Source organism: Copidosoma floridanum, unplaced genomic scaffold (genome assembly GCF_036245765.1).
Source record: "Copidosoma floridanum isolate Cflo_tuat_1 unplaced genomic scaffold, Cflo_Japanese_pri ptg000017l, whole genome shotgun sequence".
In the NCBI taxonomy this organism is placed as follows: Eukaryota; Metazoa; Arthropoda; class Insecta; order Hymenoptera; family Encyrtidae; genus Copidosoma; species Copidosoma floridanum.
Genome location: NW_028321894.1, coordinates 10,800,947 through 10,815,873, shown reverse-complemented (window position 1 = coordinate 10,815,873; position 14,927 = coordinate 10,800,947). Strand labels below are relative to the sequence as shown.

At 31.5% G+C, this 14,927-nt stretch overlaps 1 protein-coding gene across 1 annotated transcript in view; it reads left to right on the top strand.

The window, feature by feature from the left end:
• LOC106639240 (glutamate receptor ionotropic, kainate 2) overlaps positions 1–14,927 on the top strand; it is a 1,100,929-nt gene that overhangs the window by 769,575 nt on the left and 316,427 nt on the right. Inside the window, exon 8 of the mRNA XM_089592472.1 lies at positions 13,264–13,348. Within this exon, the coding sequence (XP_089448598.1) occupies positions 13,264–13,348 (85 nt within the window). The remainder of the gene's footprint in view (positions 1–13,263; positions 13,349–14,927) is intronic.

Here is a 14,927-nt window from a genome sequence, read left to right as displayed (position 1 = left end):
ATGTTAAAATTTGTTCGTTATTTTTATATTAACCTTATTAACATACCTCTTAAATGGACTTCTTTTTGAGAGTTTTTTTCTGAAATATTTTCAAATGTCATTGTGCTCCGGGTTGTACACATGTGAATAAAGCCGTCAATATATTGTTTTTTTTTTATTTTCGGTCATAGATAAATAATCCAACGTATAATTTGACCGTATGTTCGCTCTCTTACGTGGCGTAGAAAATGTTTTCTTTACAACGATATTTGCTACGTTTAATTCAACACATTTGCAGTTATTTTTTTTGTACAAATTTTTTACTATTTAGTAGTTCCAAAAATATATGGGCAACATTCACACTTTAGTAAGCTTATTGACCTGGAATTAAAAAATAAACAGCTAAGATTTAAAAATTTTTTTGCCTAATATTTCACATTATAAAAAAAATCCTTACTCATTAATCTTATCATAAAAAGTGCCCCTGTATTGTTACTAACACTAGTTTAGATGCTTAGTGCAGGCTTGTTTATAATCTATCCTTTTTATCCATTTTACGCCAATAATAGAAATGCATTAAAACAGAAGAAAAATCGTGAGGAAGGCAGTGGCAGGTGGTAAAGGGTCAAGTTAAGAAATCAATTTTTATTGAACAAGTTTTTATGGATGACACACACATGCGCACGCACACACACACACACAAATCCCTAAAAAGTTTATTGAAAAAAAAAATTGGTTGCGTCATATGTGAGAACTTACCGCAGAAGTAAGAAGTTGTAAGTAGGAATGGAAACGAAAACACGTAAGTAGTTGTGTTTGGTTCATCTACCTGTTTGTCTGCAATTTACGTTTTTTAAATAATTTTTAAGGTTATTCTTGTGTAAATTTAGAGAAATATATCCTACATATTTGTAATAATTTTCCAAATATGCTGTAACTTTTTCAAAAATCTTCCATCTTGGTTTTATAAAAAAATATTAAAAATACTGAAATTTAAAGTTTTGTCTTACTATAACTCAACACCTCTCTTTTTGTGTGCCACGCTTTTTTTTTACACTTGAAAACCTGCAGAACTTTTTTATTTTTGTTTTATCTTGGTAAGTTGTAAGGACAAGGCGTATTTTGTAATATTAAAAGGTAATGAGCACGCATGATCATGAAAAATCATTTCTGCATTGTTATTATTCTGTACTTAAGGTGGTTCTTTTGTGGAATGATTACAGATAAAATGGCATAAGATCTTGAGAAACCATTTATTAAGTTACAATTCACTACCCCTGAAAATTTTAGAGTAGGTTAATAAATATAAACGCAAAAAAATGATAAATAAAAATTAAATTCTTAACGTGTGCTGTTCTAGCAACTAAACATTTTTTTACGGAAAATTGTAGCCTAGTTATTTATTTACGAAGCGTTATTAAGTAAACAACTGACACAACAAAGATTATGTGATTCCAAATAGATTGCTATCTTGAAATATAAGTAATCATGGATTTAATCAAAAGATATTTAAAAAAATAAGGCATACGCTTTTGTTACCTATGTTAAAAGCATAGGTAAACATCTACTGCTGGTATTTTGAGGTTAAGCGCGAATTTTAGATAATCATTCCTACGAACTTTTATATGGTGTATAATGATCTAAAATTTCAAGTCAGTACTGAGTTTGCCTCAATAAACAGTATTAGCAAATAATTGTGTAAAATTTAAGCAGCATTAATAAATATCAACTTGACATCACACCTTTGACTCAGAAGCCATGAAAGAACTATCTTAACGTTATATAACTGTTTCCATAATTTTTCCTCTTCTTTTCCTGAAGGTACATCGAAAACATCAATAATTTAGATTACGTTTTTTAATAACTCTACGCCTTACTATTTGTGTGTTGCAATATTTTTAATCGCTTTAGTTATTGTGTAGAACCCGTAATTTTTGCTCTACCTTGCTTCCTTTTGAAGATATGGTGTATTTTGTAACATTTAGATATTCTGCTGTATTATAAAAATCTGTTTAAGTAATACTAGCTATCTGCTAGCAGATGCATCGATCTGCCATTCATGCAAAAATTATTTGTAAATTTGCTTTATAAAATATTAATATCAAGTACTGTATATAGTATGATTATTAACTACTTTATCTTATACGAATGCACCTAGGCAAACATGTACACAGTTACACACTTGCACAGTAAAAGAAAAAAGTACAGACACATACACTCATCATAGATGGACACTTTCATGGTTGCACTTATAAATCTGTTTCTGCAAAGAAGTTACACACACATTTATACGTGCATTTGTACACAATACATTGTGTACGTGGACACTGCACACAGTAACACACTACAACATGGCATTACGGCAATGGGTATGTGCCTAAGTGAGCGCGCGGTGGCTCAGTCGGCTAGGTCGTGGATTGGCACGCGAGAGACCGTGGTTCGACTTCCGGCCAGTGCGACTTATCGGGCAAGTACCTCTGTGATTTTTCATATGTGCTTTTTCAGCACGCAATGCTCCTCGAGGAGGGTTTAGGCAACCTCCTCGCAGCGAAATCGCCTTATTTCCCCCTACCCCCCTCCCAGTAATGGGAGGCCTCCCATCCCTCTTCCTTTCTTTCTCCAAAGTGCTAAGTGCCCATAGTAGTGCCCTTGTTAAAGGAGCTGGACGTAAACACTATAATAGAAAAAAAAATGAACGAATAAAATATAAAGGGAATTAGAACAACAAACCAGGGGGGATAAATGGGTAATGGGACCCATGGTAAGAACGAAGTTCTTTAAACATGTCATAAGTATAAAAAAAACAATTTTTCAGGTAACAAGGGGGTTGCCAGATCCGTAAAAAGAACGAAGCTCTATAAACGTTAGAACTGCATTCATGTATTTCACTAAACAAAAACTTGAAAAACGAATAAAAAAATAAAAAATTAAAAAATAGTTCAGTACTCGCGATGGTTGATTTTCGTGAGAACGTCGTGCATAAATACAGTACTAAATACAGTTTCAAGTTTATTGTTTAGTGAGCTACATGAATGCAGTACTAACGTTTATAGAGCTTCGTTCTTTTTACGGATCTATCAACCCCCTTGTTACCTAAGAAATTGTGTTTTTATACTCATGTCATGTTTAAAGAACTTTGTTCTTACCATGGGTCCCATGACCCATTTATCCCCTCTGGTTTGTTGTTCTAATTTCCTTTATATTCTATTCATTTTTTTTTTATATTATAGTGCTTAACGTCCACCTCCTTAAACAAGGGCACTACTATGGGCACTTAGCACTTTGGAGAAAGAAAGAAAGAGGGATGGGAGGCCTCCCATTACTGGGAGGGGGGTAGAGGGAAATTAGGCAATTATGCTGCGAGAAGGTTGACTAAACCCTCGTCGAGGAGCATTGCGTGGTGAAAAAGCACATATGAAAGATCACAGAGGTACTTGCCCCATAAGTCGCAATGGCCGGGAATTGAACCACGGTCTCCCGCGTGCCAATCCACGACCTAGCCGACTGAGCCACCACTTGCTTACTTATGCACATACCTATTGCCGTGATGCCATGCTGTAGTATGTTACTATGTGCAGTGTCCACGTACACAATGTATTGTGTACAAATGCACGTATAAATGTGTGTGTAAATTCTTTGCAGAAACAGATTTATAAGTGCAACCATGAAAGTGTCCATCTATGATGAGTGTATGTGTCTGTACTTTTTTCTTTTACTGTGCAAGTGTGTAACTGTGTACATGTTTGCCTAGGTGCATTCGTATAAGATAAAGTAGTTAATAATCATACTATATACAGTACTTGATATTAATATTTTATAAAGCAAATTTACAAATAATTTTTGCATGAATGGCAGATCGATGCATCTGCTAGCAGATAGCTAGTATTACTTAAACAGATTTTTATAATACAGCAGAATATCTAAATGTTACAAAATACACCATATCTTCAAAAGGAAGCAAGGTAGAGCAAAAATTACGGGTTCTACACAATAACTAAAGCGATTAAAAATATTGCAACACACAAATAGTAAGGCGTAGAGTTATTAAAAAACGTAATCTAAATTATTGATGTTTTCGATGTACCTTCAGGAAAAGAAGAGGAAAAATTATGGAAACAGTTATATAACGTTAAGATAGTTCTTTCATGGCTTCTGAGTCAAAGGTGTGATGTCAAGTTGATATTTATTAATGCTGCTTAAATTTTACACAATTATTTGCTAATACTGTTTATTGAGGCAAACTCAGTACTGATTTGAAATTTTAGATCATTGTACACCATATAAAAGTTCGTAGAAATGTTTATCTAAAATTCGCGCTTAACCTCAAAATATCAGCAGTAGATTTTTGCCTGTGCTCTTAACATAGGAAACAAAAGCGTATGCCTCATTTTTTTTAATTTCTTTTGATTAAATCCATGATTACTTATATTTTAAGATAGCAATCTATTTGGAATCACATAATCTTTATTGTGTCAGTTGTTTACTTAATTACGCTTCGTACATATATAACTAGGCTGGAACTTTTCGTAAAAAAATGTTTAGTTGCTAGAACAGCACATGTTAAGCGGGTTGCCAGATCCGTAGAAAGAACAAAGCTCTATAAACGTTAGTACTGCATTCATGTAGTTCACTAAACAAAAACTTAAAAAACCAATAAATAAAAAAAATAGAAAATAGTTTAGTACTCACGATGGTTGATCTTCGTGAGAACGTCGTTCATAAATACAGTACTCACGAAGTTTAACCATCGTGAGTACTGAGCTTTCTTTTTATTTATTTTTTTTTTTATTCGTTTTTTAAGTTTTTGTTTAGTGAACTACATGACTGCAGTACTAACGTTTATAGAGCTCCGTTTTTCCTACGGGTCTGGCGACCCCTTGTTACCTGAGAAATTGTGTTTTTATACTCATGTCATGTTTAAAGAACTTTGTTTTTACTAGGGTCCCATGACCCATTTATCCCCTCTGGTTTTTTGTTTTAATTTCCTTTATGTTTTGTTTATTTATTCAATTTTTTGTTGTCATTTCTTGTTTAATTTTATTTCGTTTAGTTTCCATTTTTTTCATTTTTTTTTTTCAATATTTTTGTTTCTTTTTTTTTAAATTTTATTACTTTTTTTTTTTTTTTTGTATTCCTTTTGTTTCATTTCTTTTTATTTTTCTTTTTATTTTAATTTTTTTGTATTCCCTTTATTTCATTAATTTGTTAATTTTTCTAGTTAATCTTATACTTTTCGTTCCCTTTGTTTGTTTTTGTTCTTTCTCGTTTTTTTTTATATTTCGTTTCATTTCATTTTATTGTTTTTTTAAATTACATTTTATTTGTTCATATTTCATTTCATTTCATTATTTTTTTTTTTTATATTTTATTTTTTCGTATTGCATTTCTTTTTTTTTCATATTTAATTTATTTTTTATAAAATAATTTATTTATAACGGTAGTTATTAGCACTACTGCAATGCCAAAAAAACCTCAGGTTTAATAAAAATCAGTCGGTATTTTATGCATTTGATGCATAAAATACAAATATTTGATGCGTAATAACGCGCCTTATTATATTTAATTTACATAACCATACTTATGCTAATTAAATTTTTTTTTTTTTTTTTTTTTTTTCCGATGTATTGTTTAGAAAACAAACACGCAATTTATTATGAATAAAATGTATTTTCAGTGAATGCACGTAAAAATGAAATATTATATTTACGAACCACACGATAAGTACAGGAAACCGAGTTTTTATAGTCGGCAGCGCTCGTAGCAGAGTGAGTAAGGTACTGGACTCATATGCAGGAGGTTGAGGGCTCAAATCTCTGCAGTGGAAAGTGTTTTTTTTTTTTGTTTTTTTTTTTCTTAAAATTTGTGAAAGAAAAAATTTCCAAGTTAAAGAAAGGTCATTGTGAGAAAATAAAATTGAAATTTGTTAAAAATTAATTGCTTGGGAGTGTGAAGGGGGATGGTGGGCAAAGGTGTGCAGAAGAGTAACACGGCACGGTTGGTGATACACACATATATAGTGGGGGGGAGACGTGTGTAGAGAACAGTTGGTGAGGGGGCAGGGTAAGGGGGGAAACTTAAGAGGAAGAGACTTGGGGTAAACCACTTCTGTTTTAAAAAAAAAAATCTGTCGGTTTAAAAATTCCAGCCCATCGAGTACGCGACATAAAGAACTTTGTTCTTAAAAAAAAAAAAGGTATATGCATAACACTACATGCTGACTATATGTGTACCGGAATCCTAAAGTAGACGATGAGACTTTGGCACCACAGAGGTGCAATATATATTTCTATGTACGTACATACGGTTTTACCGTTTCGCTTTCCAACGGAGGCCCACCTTAAAAAGTTCTCACTTTAACAATGGAAAGTTTTAGTCATATACTTAATAAATTAATAGAGATCTCCTGCAACTCTGCTATAGCTTTTTAAGAAAGTATGCAAAGTATGTTTAAGACTACTAAAGGCCATAAGAAATATAATAATATGACATTAAAGTTGGTGGCTGTAGTGTTTTACCTTGAAATTATTAAAATTTATTTATAATTCAAAATAAATAAATACCTGTAAAGATAACATGGAGTATAAAAGTGATTATTGTTTAGAATAATGCACTTTTTATAAATGCTTTTATGAATAAATATATCAAAAAAAGATAAGTTGCTTTTGGTAAAATTATTCGTATACACTAGAATGTGTGCCAACTTCGTGCTGATAAGCATAAAATTTAGTCTTAAGGACACGTTTAATGCTTTTTTTACAAGTTATGTGTCATAAACATGGGATTTGAAGACGTTTGCAGGAAGTCAATAAGTGATCACACTTTTACTATGTGAAGTCATCATACTAACATCATTTAAAAAAATAAGATGTCTAGAGGTAAGAAAAAATACTTGTAAATGAAACATTTTGAGGTAGACCTCTGTGCTCTTTAGTCTAAGTGAGCAATAGAAATTCAGAAAGGTACATATACAATATTTTAAACAGTAATTAAGGTAACCTTACTTTATTTTAAGGGCTCTGTCTCTACCATAACATCATAGGCTTTGTGGAGAGGAAGCATATACTGTGAGTTAGTCATTTAATCAGTCCAGTAAGCCAGGGTACAAAAGTTCACCCAACTTCCTATTAAGTTTTTTATAAGTCACCTGCAACTACCTGATAAGACGCTGTAAATAACCTTCTGTGTTTAGAAATATAGTGAGCTACCAGATAAGCAGGTAAATATTTAATCCATAATATAGAAGAATTTAGTTCTCAAAGTACGCACATTATATTACGGTAACTCATCTAACTACATAAAGTGCGCTGTTTATCTATTAAAGTTAAAATACTTCATACTTCTCGATGAATTGTACCATTACTATTATATAAACCATGCACAACTCTGCTAAATGAACCACCTTGATAGCTACTATAACAAAAAGGTAGTCGCATTCAATCTCAAGAGCACGTTTACGATTTCAATTCCTATCCATAAACTTTTTTCAGTACCATGATGAATTAATAAACATAGCTTAGCAACGTATTAGTTCAACAAAATAAAAACAGATCTTGGAGTAATCCTTTATAGCCATACATTAGAGGATTGTATAAGTTTGGAACTGCTGGGAACTGCCTAGAAATGCCACACTTTACTTATTTATAATAATTTCAAAATTTTTAAATTCAAGTGTATAATTTAAATACACGAGGTGGACAAGTTGTGGGGGGATTCAATAAATCAAAATGTGTATCACAGTCTTATAAATAAAATTCACTTTGTAACCATGTATACGTTTGCAATTGTTATATCTGGTTAAGACGTCAGACAGTCTTTGGTTATTTCAACTTATGTATTATAACAGGTATTTAGCTTTGCGACTCTAGCACACTTTACCATGCATGATGTATCCTTAAAGAAAAATTTTTAAAGTTGTTTTATATTTGTGTGGATATAATCATCTATCATTTCTATCAACATCCTCCTTATTCAAAGAGTGTTACGCCATTCACTTCACTTACCCCAAGTGCCACTTGACATAAATATAAGCATATAACATACTCTTAAATAAATTAAAATTTCTTAAGACAGTAGACAGACTCTAAATATATGTATATTCCATCATATAAGGCTAAGCTACCTCCCGGATCCTCTATGTTCCACCTATTCAAAGCATTACTGGGATTGGAACTTAGTTGAAGTGCCTATTTCTAATTTGAATCTACCTATGTTAAAGGAATCTGAAAAATTGTGGTAAAGATAAAAGACTCAAATTTGTAAGCTATTTAATTAAAATCTCAAAATAATTCTGCAACAAGGAGAATGTAACCTTTCTCATATTCCTAAAACAATTAAGTTTAACTCTGTCTATAGGAAGAAAATCTTTCCTTCTACCCAAGGCTTAAGGCTATAGACCAGTCATAGCAACTCTAGTCATTTCAGGAGAAGACATGGAATAAGTCATGACAGATCAGTGGATAGAAGAGAAACAATATCGACAATCTAATGTTTAAGCTGAGAAGCAGTCATGGTGAAATAAATTATTTTTCAAGGCCTTGAGATCCACACGTAATTCTTTCTCATCTTTGTTCTCTCTATCAGTTTATGAGTAGTGTACAGTGAAAGTTGTCCCTATTCTTTTGACATTCATAATAAATAAATACCCCAGCATAGCTAAGGAAAAAAGTTCGACCAAGGGCATGTTGCTAGTTAAACGAACACTCCTGAGAATAGCTCGTAACCAACATGATAAACAGCCAGCTCTAGATAATGGGGCTTATTGAGTGTGTTCAGTGCGAGATTAAATGGAGCTACGATAGAACATCAGACTTTGATTCACGGCCTAAGGTCTGTGGCTGGAGGGACTGAAGACCAGTTATTCTTCACGATTTTATTAACTATCTAAGGTTCAATACCAGGGATCAGTTATGACATTATTAATCGTCAAAGTTTCAAGGCTAGGAAGCATTTATAAAGAGTTTAAGGTTGAATGCTGAGGACCGGTCATGGTAGTCTTACTTTTTTTAAAGGACTAGACACATGCCCCTACTGGAAACGAGCAACAAACAGAAAGAAAGGTCAGGGGATAACATATTATCATAGAGGCGTTCCTCTTTGTCCAAGGTACATTGAGGTCTGATAACGAGGACCTACTATGGAACTTTATTAACAGGCTTCTGGACTTTACCTATAGATAAGTGCTAGCAAAAGTAAGCATGTTAATATATGCCACCATCACACGCCAAGAGAAGAATGAAGAGCTATGACAACTCAAAGAGGGGTTAAGGCTAGCGGTGGGCAGAACGAGAGTCCCACACCCGGTTTAAAAAAAAAATTTTTCTTTAAAAAGACAAACGAGCTTTTAACTGTTCGGTAGGGGTTAGGAAAGTGTACCACAAACAAATGTTCTGAAAAAAGGTAATAAAGATTAATTAATCTAGAGAGGTTATACTAATGAGTCATGTATTATAAATATCAGTGTATAATTAGGGCTTCTTCAATGAATTAGAAAAAACACGCTTTCCAACTAACAAACTAAAAAAAAAGCTGTGCACAACTATGTAAAACTTTTTAGAGAGCTATAGCTTTAAACAAACAGATACGTTGTCATAAAAAAAGAGGTGTAATGTTATGAATATTGCGCTGGAATTTTTCTAGTGTATCTACTGCTTAAACACGCTAACTCATTTGAAAATAAAAATTTTTACACATTTAGATACAGTGCATCAAAAAAATAACAATCTTATAGTATGTTTGTTCAAAACTTTTTTCGTACTACAAGTTGATGAGATAATTTAATGTACTGTTGTGCGGCAAAATGGTCAAAATTAAGGATTAAATTGAAAAAAAATTTTTGTAATGGCTATTTCGCTACACAGTAGTTCAAGAAATCGTCATATAAAAAGTATTAACATATAAATTTCTTTTTAAACATTTTAAAATTCATTATTCTTTGAACCCAAGATGATATTTTTATTTGCTAAATGTTTTGCACAGTTTCAGGAATGCTATTATTTAATCGTTATTTTTATAATCTAAATATATAAGTTCAAATTTGAATAAAACATGTTTGTATTTTCTTCAAAGCTCTGTCATTATTTTAGTTTTCTCTCTACATTTAATGCAAATATGAATATCTTTGACCCTATTAAAACTTCTGTCTGAATGTGTATAGAATACAAAAATATCGTTCATTTCTTTTAATAGTGAAATTAATTACTTCATATTTTCAGTTTTCATTGTTGAGTTGACATTTAAAGCAAAGTTTAAGAAAAGCTTCTTATCTTTAACCAAGAAATCTACTAAACCAAATTCTCTGAGGTTCTGAATACTAATTTTTGACACTTTCTCAACAGTATATGCATATTCAATTTCTTAAAAAAAAAATTTATAACTGCAATAGACAAAATCAAAGTCTTACAAAAAACGCTAAATATGGAATTTACCCCAGCCAGAGTCACTAAGTAACATCGACATAAAATCGAAGTCACTTACAATCAAAGTCAGTGAGCTTGGTAATAGTATTTCCGAGCAGGATAATGATTTCTGTAGCTATACACTAACAGTTTATTAAAATAAGAAATGTTAGTTGTGTAGTTGGGTGTCAACCAACTACGCTCTGACAGTCTGCAATAAGCAAGCCAACTATGTTGACTCTCACCCTGTACTATCAACAAACCCAATAATACGAGAGAAGTAGTTCTGAACATCAAAAATCTTGGCATAATATCTGAAGTTATCTGACCAGAGCACAACCAGCTTTAGCCCTTACGGGTGACCACTGTGACTAAACTAGGGCTGCTAAAGCATCTCTTACTATAACAACAAGGTACGAGAATAATTTTAAGAAGTTTGGTTATATACATTTTCTAGAAATATCATCAGTCTCTGACTAAAAGTATCAATATTAACTCTTTCGGGGCCATTATCAACACATACGCTTACTGAAGCACCATCAATCTCATCCTTTTTTTTCTTCTTGAGTCATTTAACGTTGAATTATCATACTAATGAATTTACTTAAAATTTTTTCCACTAATATTTTAAAGCAATTTTTTACGACGACTTGTTGACTAATAAACTAAATAAAGCTTGCCAATTTCAAACCCAGTTAGTCATACACTGGTAAAATTTACGAACAGTGGTGTTTGTCACGAGGCTCAGAGCCTACGTCAATGATTGACCCTTTATTACCCTTGACTCTAAGCATTCAGTTATTAATAACTAATTCTCTTTTTGGTATGTGCTTGGCAAACTTTATAGTAAAGCTGTAAAAGAGGAACAAACTTGTGCATACAGCAAGCTCCTTAGAAGGCTAGTGAAACAAACCAATCTTCACCTCGGACTACTAAGACAACTAAGATTAACAGACAAAGGGTGTTTTGGACGCCAACTTTTCTGGCTCGTCATACAAGTAGACGTTAGGAAAGAGCATTACAACTAGCTTCAACGCTTCAATTCGTTTTGGACTTTTTCTTACTTCTCTGGTGCTACAATGGCAGGCCAAAAAGGACCCCCTAGTAATATCCAGGGAATTACGTTTGCTGGCAACTTGAGTGAAGAAGAAGTTTAGTAAACTGGTTCGTGTTAGTGCAATTAAGCATTTAATTGTCTTGCAAACAAATTAATATATAACAATTTATTGAAGTTGGCAAAAAACAGCTTTTCTTAGAGCTTCGAAAAAATTTTGACAATGCCCACAGTTGGAAGAAGACGAGTTAGAAAAAAAAATTTTAATGCTTCAAATGTGTACAATATTTTGCATCGGAAAAATAATGGGATATTTATGGAGATTTGAACAGCAGTGTCTACGTTAATTAATACTTAATACATTAAGTGACAGATCAGCTATGTATCCTTACATTGATTACTTAAATTTCACAGCTAGAGAAATTTAAATAGGTAGACTAATATGTATTTTAAACACTGTGGTAGTAAAAAATAAAAAGATCATGCTCCATGAGTTTCTTTTTGGTAGGCTAAGCTTTTAGTTTTAGTCTTCGCCACGCGATGCTTTCTTATATAATAGAATGGTGCTCAATTTTTGCACGTATTTTTTAACACGTAAAATGGTCAGGGTTTTCGTTTCAATTTTATCCAATTCAGTCACATTTGTGAAAGCTTTGTTGTTGTTTGCTTGCTTAGTCAAAATTCGCATTATCACCAACAAGGCACATTACATAGCACAGTTGCGAAAACTTTTAATATTACATTGTTTATGTACTACATACTTTAAAAAACTTTAAGAATCCAGGCATTAATATAGGAAGTACTAAGTCAAGTCTTAAGGACTTAAAAAAATCAGTATAATGTTCGTAAAATGAATAAGTTAAACGGAAATTATTAGTATCACTGAGCATGCATTTTTAATAACCTAATTAAAACCATTTCGAAAGTAACAAATACTTAATACTTTAAACCTTGAAGTTAAATAAAAAAGTATACTTAAAAAAATCAAGTTTATTTAACTTTTTTGTCATGATCATTTCATTTTTATTGTCAAAAACTAGTTAAGAGAAAAGTTATTTACTTATCCCTCGAAACTTATTGTATCTACCATTTGATGCGGTTACTATCTAATTGCAGCGGCCATACTTAATAGTTTTTGTATTTATTATACTAGCCGTACTATGAATAACTGCAAGAACGTAGTATTAATTCAGGTAATATTTTGTCTTTCAACTGATTTCTAGCTTGTTCTGAGATTAGCTAATTAAAAAAAAAAAGAAATTATATAAATCCAAGAAATAAAAGGAGTAACCTACGTGCTTACCTAGAAGTCTCTTAATTTACTACTTCTAAAGTATAAATATAAATATTTATACAGAATTTAAACATTTTTTAACTATGTAAGCTTTTAAGACCATTGTGTTTTTGTACGTAGATTTATTGAATATTTCTATAATTATTAATTTGATTATATTTAAGACATCTTTAGTAGCATTAGCATTAAATTAATTGCTATGAGAGTTTAAACTTAAGCATATGTTTTAATTTTTCAACGTACTTAGGACTACCTACTAACTTATAACATATTATTGAAATGATTCAAATTGCTCTAACCATACTAATTTTTTTTTAATATCTCTACTTGTTGTACGAAATTATTTTATTCTGTTTTCTTAAAAAAAAAACAAATTCTTTTAAGTAAATATTGCTTGCATCACACAAAAAAGTAACTGTTGCTGGACTGGTCTACTACATTTGATAAGATATTCCTTATTGTATAATGTTATGGATTCAATTAGAAAAATGACTGTCTTTAATGTATATAACTAGTTAATAATAATCTCATTTTTTTTTCAGGAAGCTGATCTTGCTATTACTGATCTAACTATTACAGCTGAGAGAGAAACAGCGGTGGATTTTACGATGCCATTCATGAATTTAGGTATGTTGTATGCCAATAGCATACGAAATGTTACAATGAGTTTCATTTCTATGTAAATAAGTTTTGAATGCTAAAAAAGTGAATCAGACCTCTTATATGCCATACTTAAAAATTAAATTTCTTTATATGATAGTCTTCAGTCAAACGAAATTATTTTAAATAAAATTATGAATAGTTTTTGACACAAGAATAATGTGACCTTAATTTGTATTTCGCATACAAAAAAATATCACTGTTCCTTCTGTTACTTTTACGCCAATTTTATCATACAATTATTATAATTGTGTTTGACGTTGATTTCTCAATAGAAAAAGGTAGAGTTGCTCTTCTCTTGCCAATAGCACGATTATCAAAAAATTAAATTCTCAATATGTCTGCTAAAAAAAGGTAGGTTATGACTATTTTGACAAGATAAATCGTAATATTTTGTTAACGTACCTTCAAAAGAAAGCTTAAGTTAAAATTTTTATGAAAAAGAGCTCCGTACTTAGTACACAAACTAAGTTTTGTCAATAATAATTTGTAACTGGTTTTCTCAAAAAGTTGCGCATTTAATTTATTGTAATTCTGATAGTTATTATAGTAAATTTTAATATAAAGCCAAACTTAAGTAGCAACAGCTCAAGCAATGTCTTTTGCACGAATATGTAGTTTACAGGACTTCAGTTTGGATCCTGCTTAACTTGCGGTATGACATTGCTGAATGACATTAACAAGTACCATCTGTATCATTTTTTTTTAAATCTTCATTATTAAAAAAGTGGGAAACTTAAACTAATTTGGTCAAGTCCTTATCTCCTTATGACCACTTTTAATAACTAACATTGTTAACTCACGTACAAAATACTATACACGACTTACCTTGCTACGCAAAAGACCTGGCAGCCATGAAGTGTAGCTGACAAAAAAGTTCGACTTATTTAACTACCAAACTTAAAAAAATTTACTACAACGGAATAATACTTGTTGTAACGTTTGAACATAGACTGTACAAAAGTAAAAACAATGAACTATATATTAAAGTAGACGTTTAATAGTATAGTATTGTCCTAATACTTGCATTGCCACTCTGAGGACGACGTTAGCCTGATGTCAAAATATTAGCAATTTTGTTAATTACTGAAATAAAGTCATGCTCCAATTACCGTTTTTCGTACAGTTTTATTGTTTAATAAGCCAATTACCTAGTTACCCATGCAACCCAATTAACCGTATCTTCTTTAGAGCTTTAGCTTATATAATACATTACTTAAGTGCTAGATTTTTTTAAATGAGCATCACCATGCTTACTGCTACTTTCATGTCATCTTGCAGTAAATCTACTAACGTTTTCCGAGTATGATCAAATGCGTTGACCACGATGTTACCCAGTCCGAAGAAATTTTTTGTTAACTACTAGCAGTACAGACATCCTTGGTCTCTAGCATTTGTAACGTTATAAACCAATCTGGTTTATGAATGCCACAGATCGTGTACCTTAGAATTAAATTTAGCTATTAAAGCCCACATTAACATCTTGGTATGAATTTAAAAAAAACAGCTTAACTTCTAATTGCAAAAATTAAATCTTTAACCACTA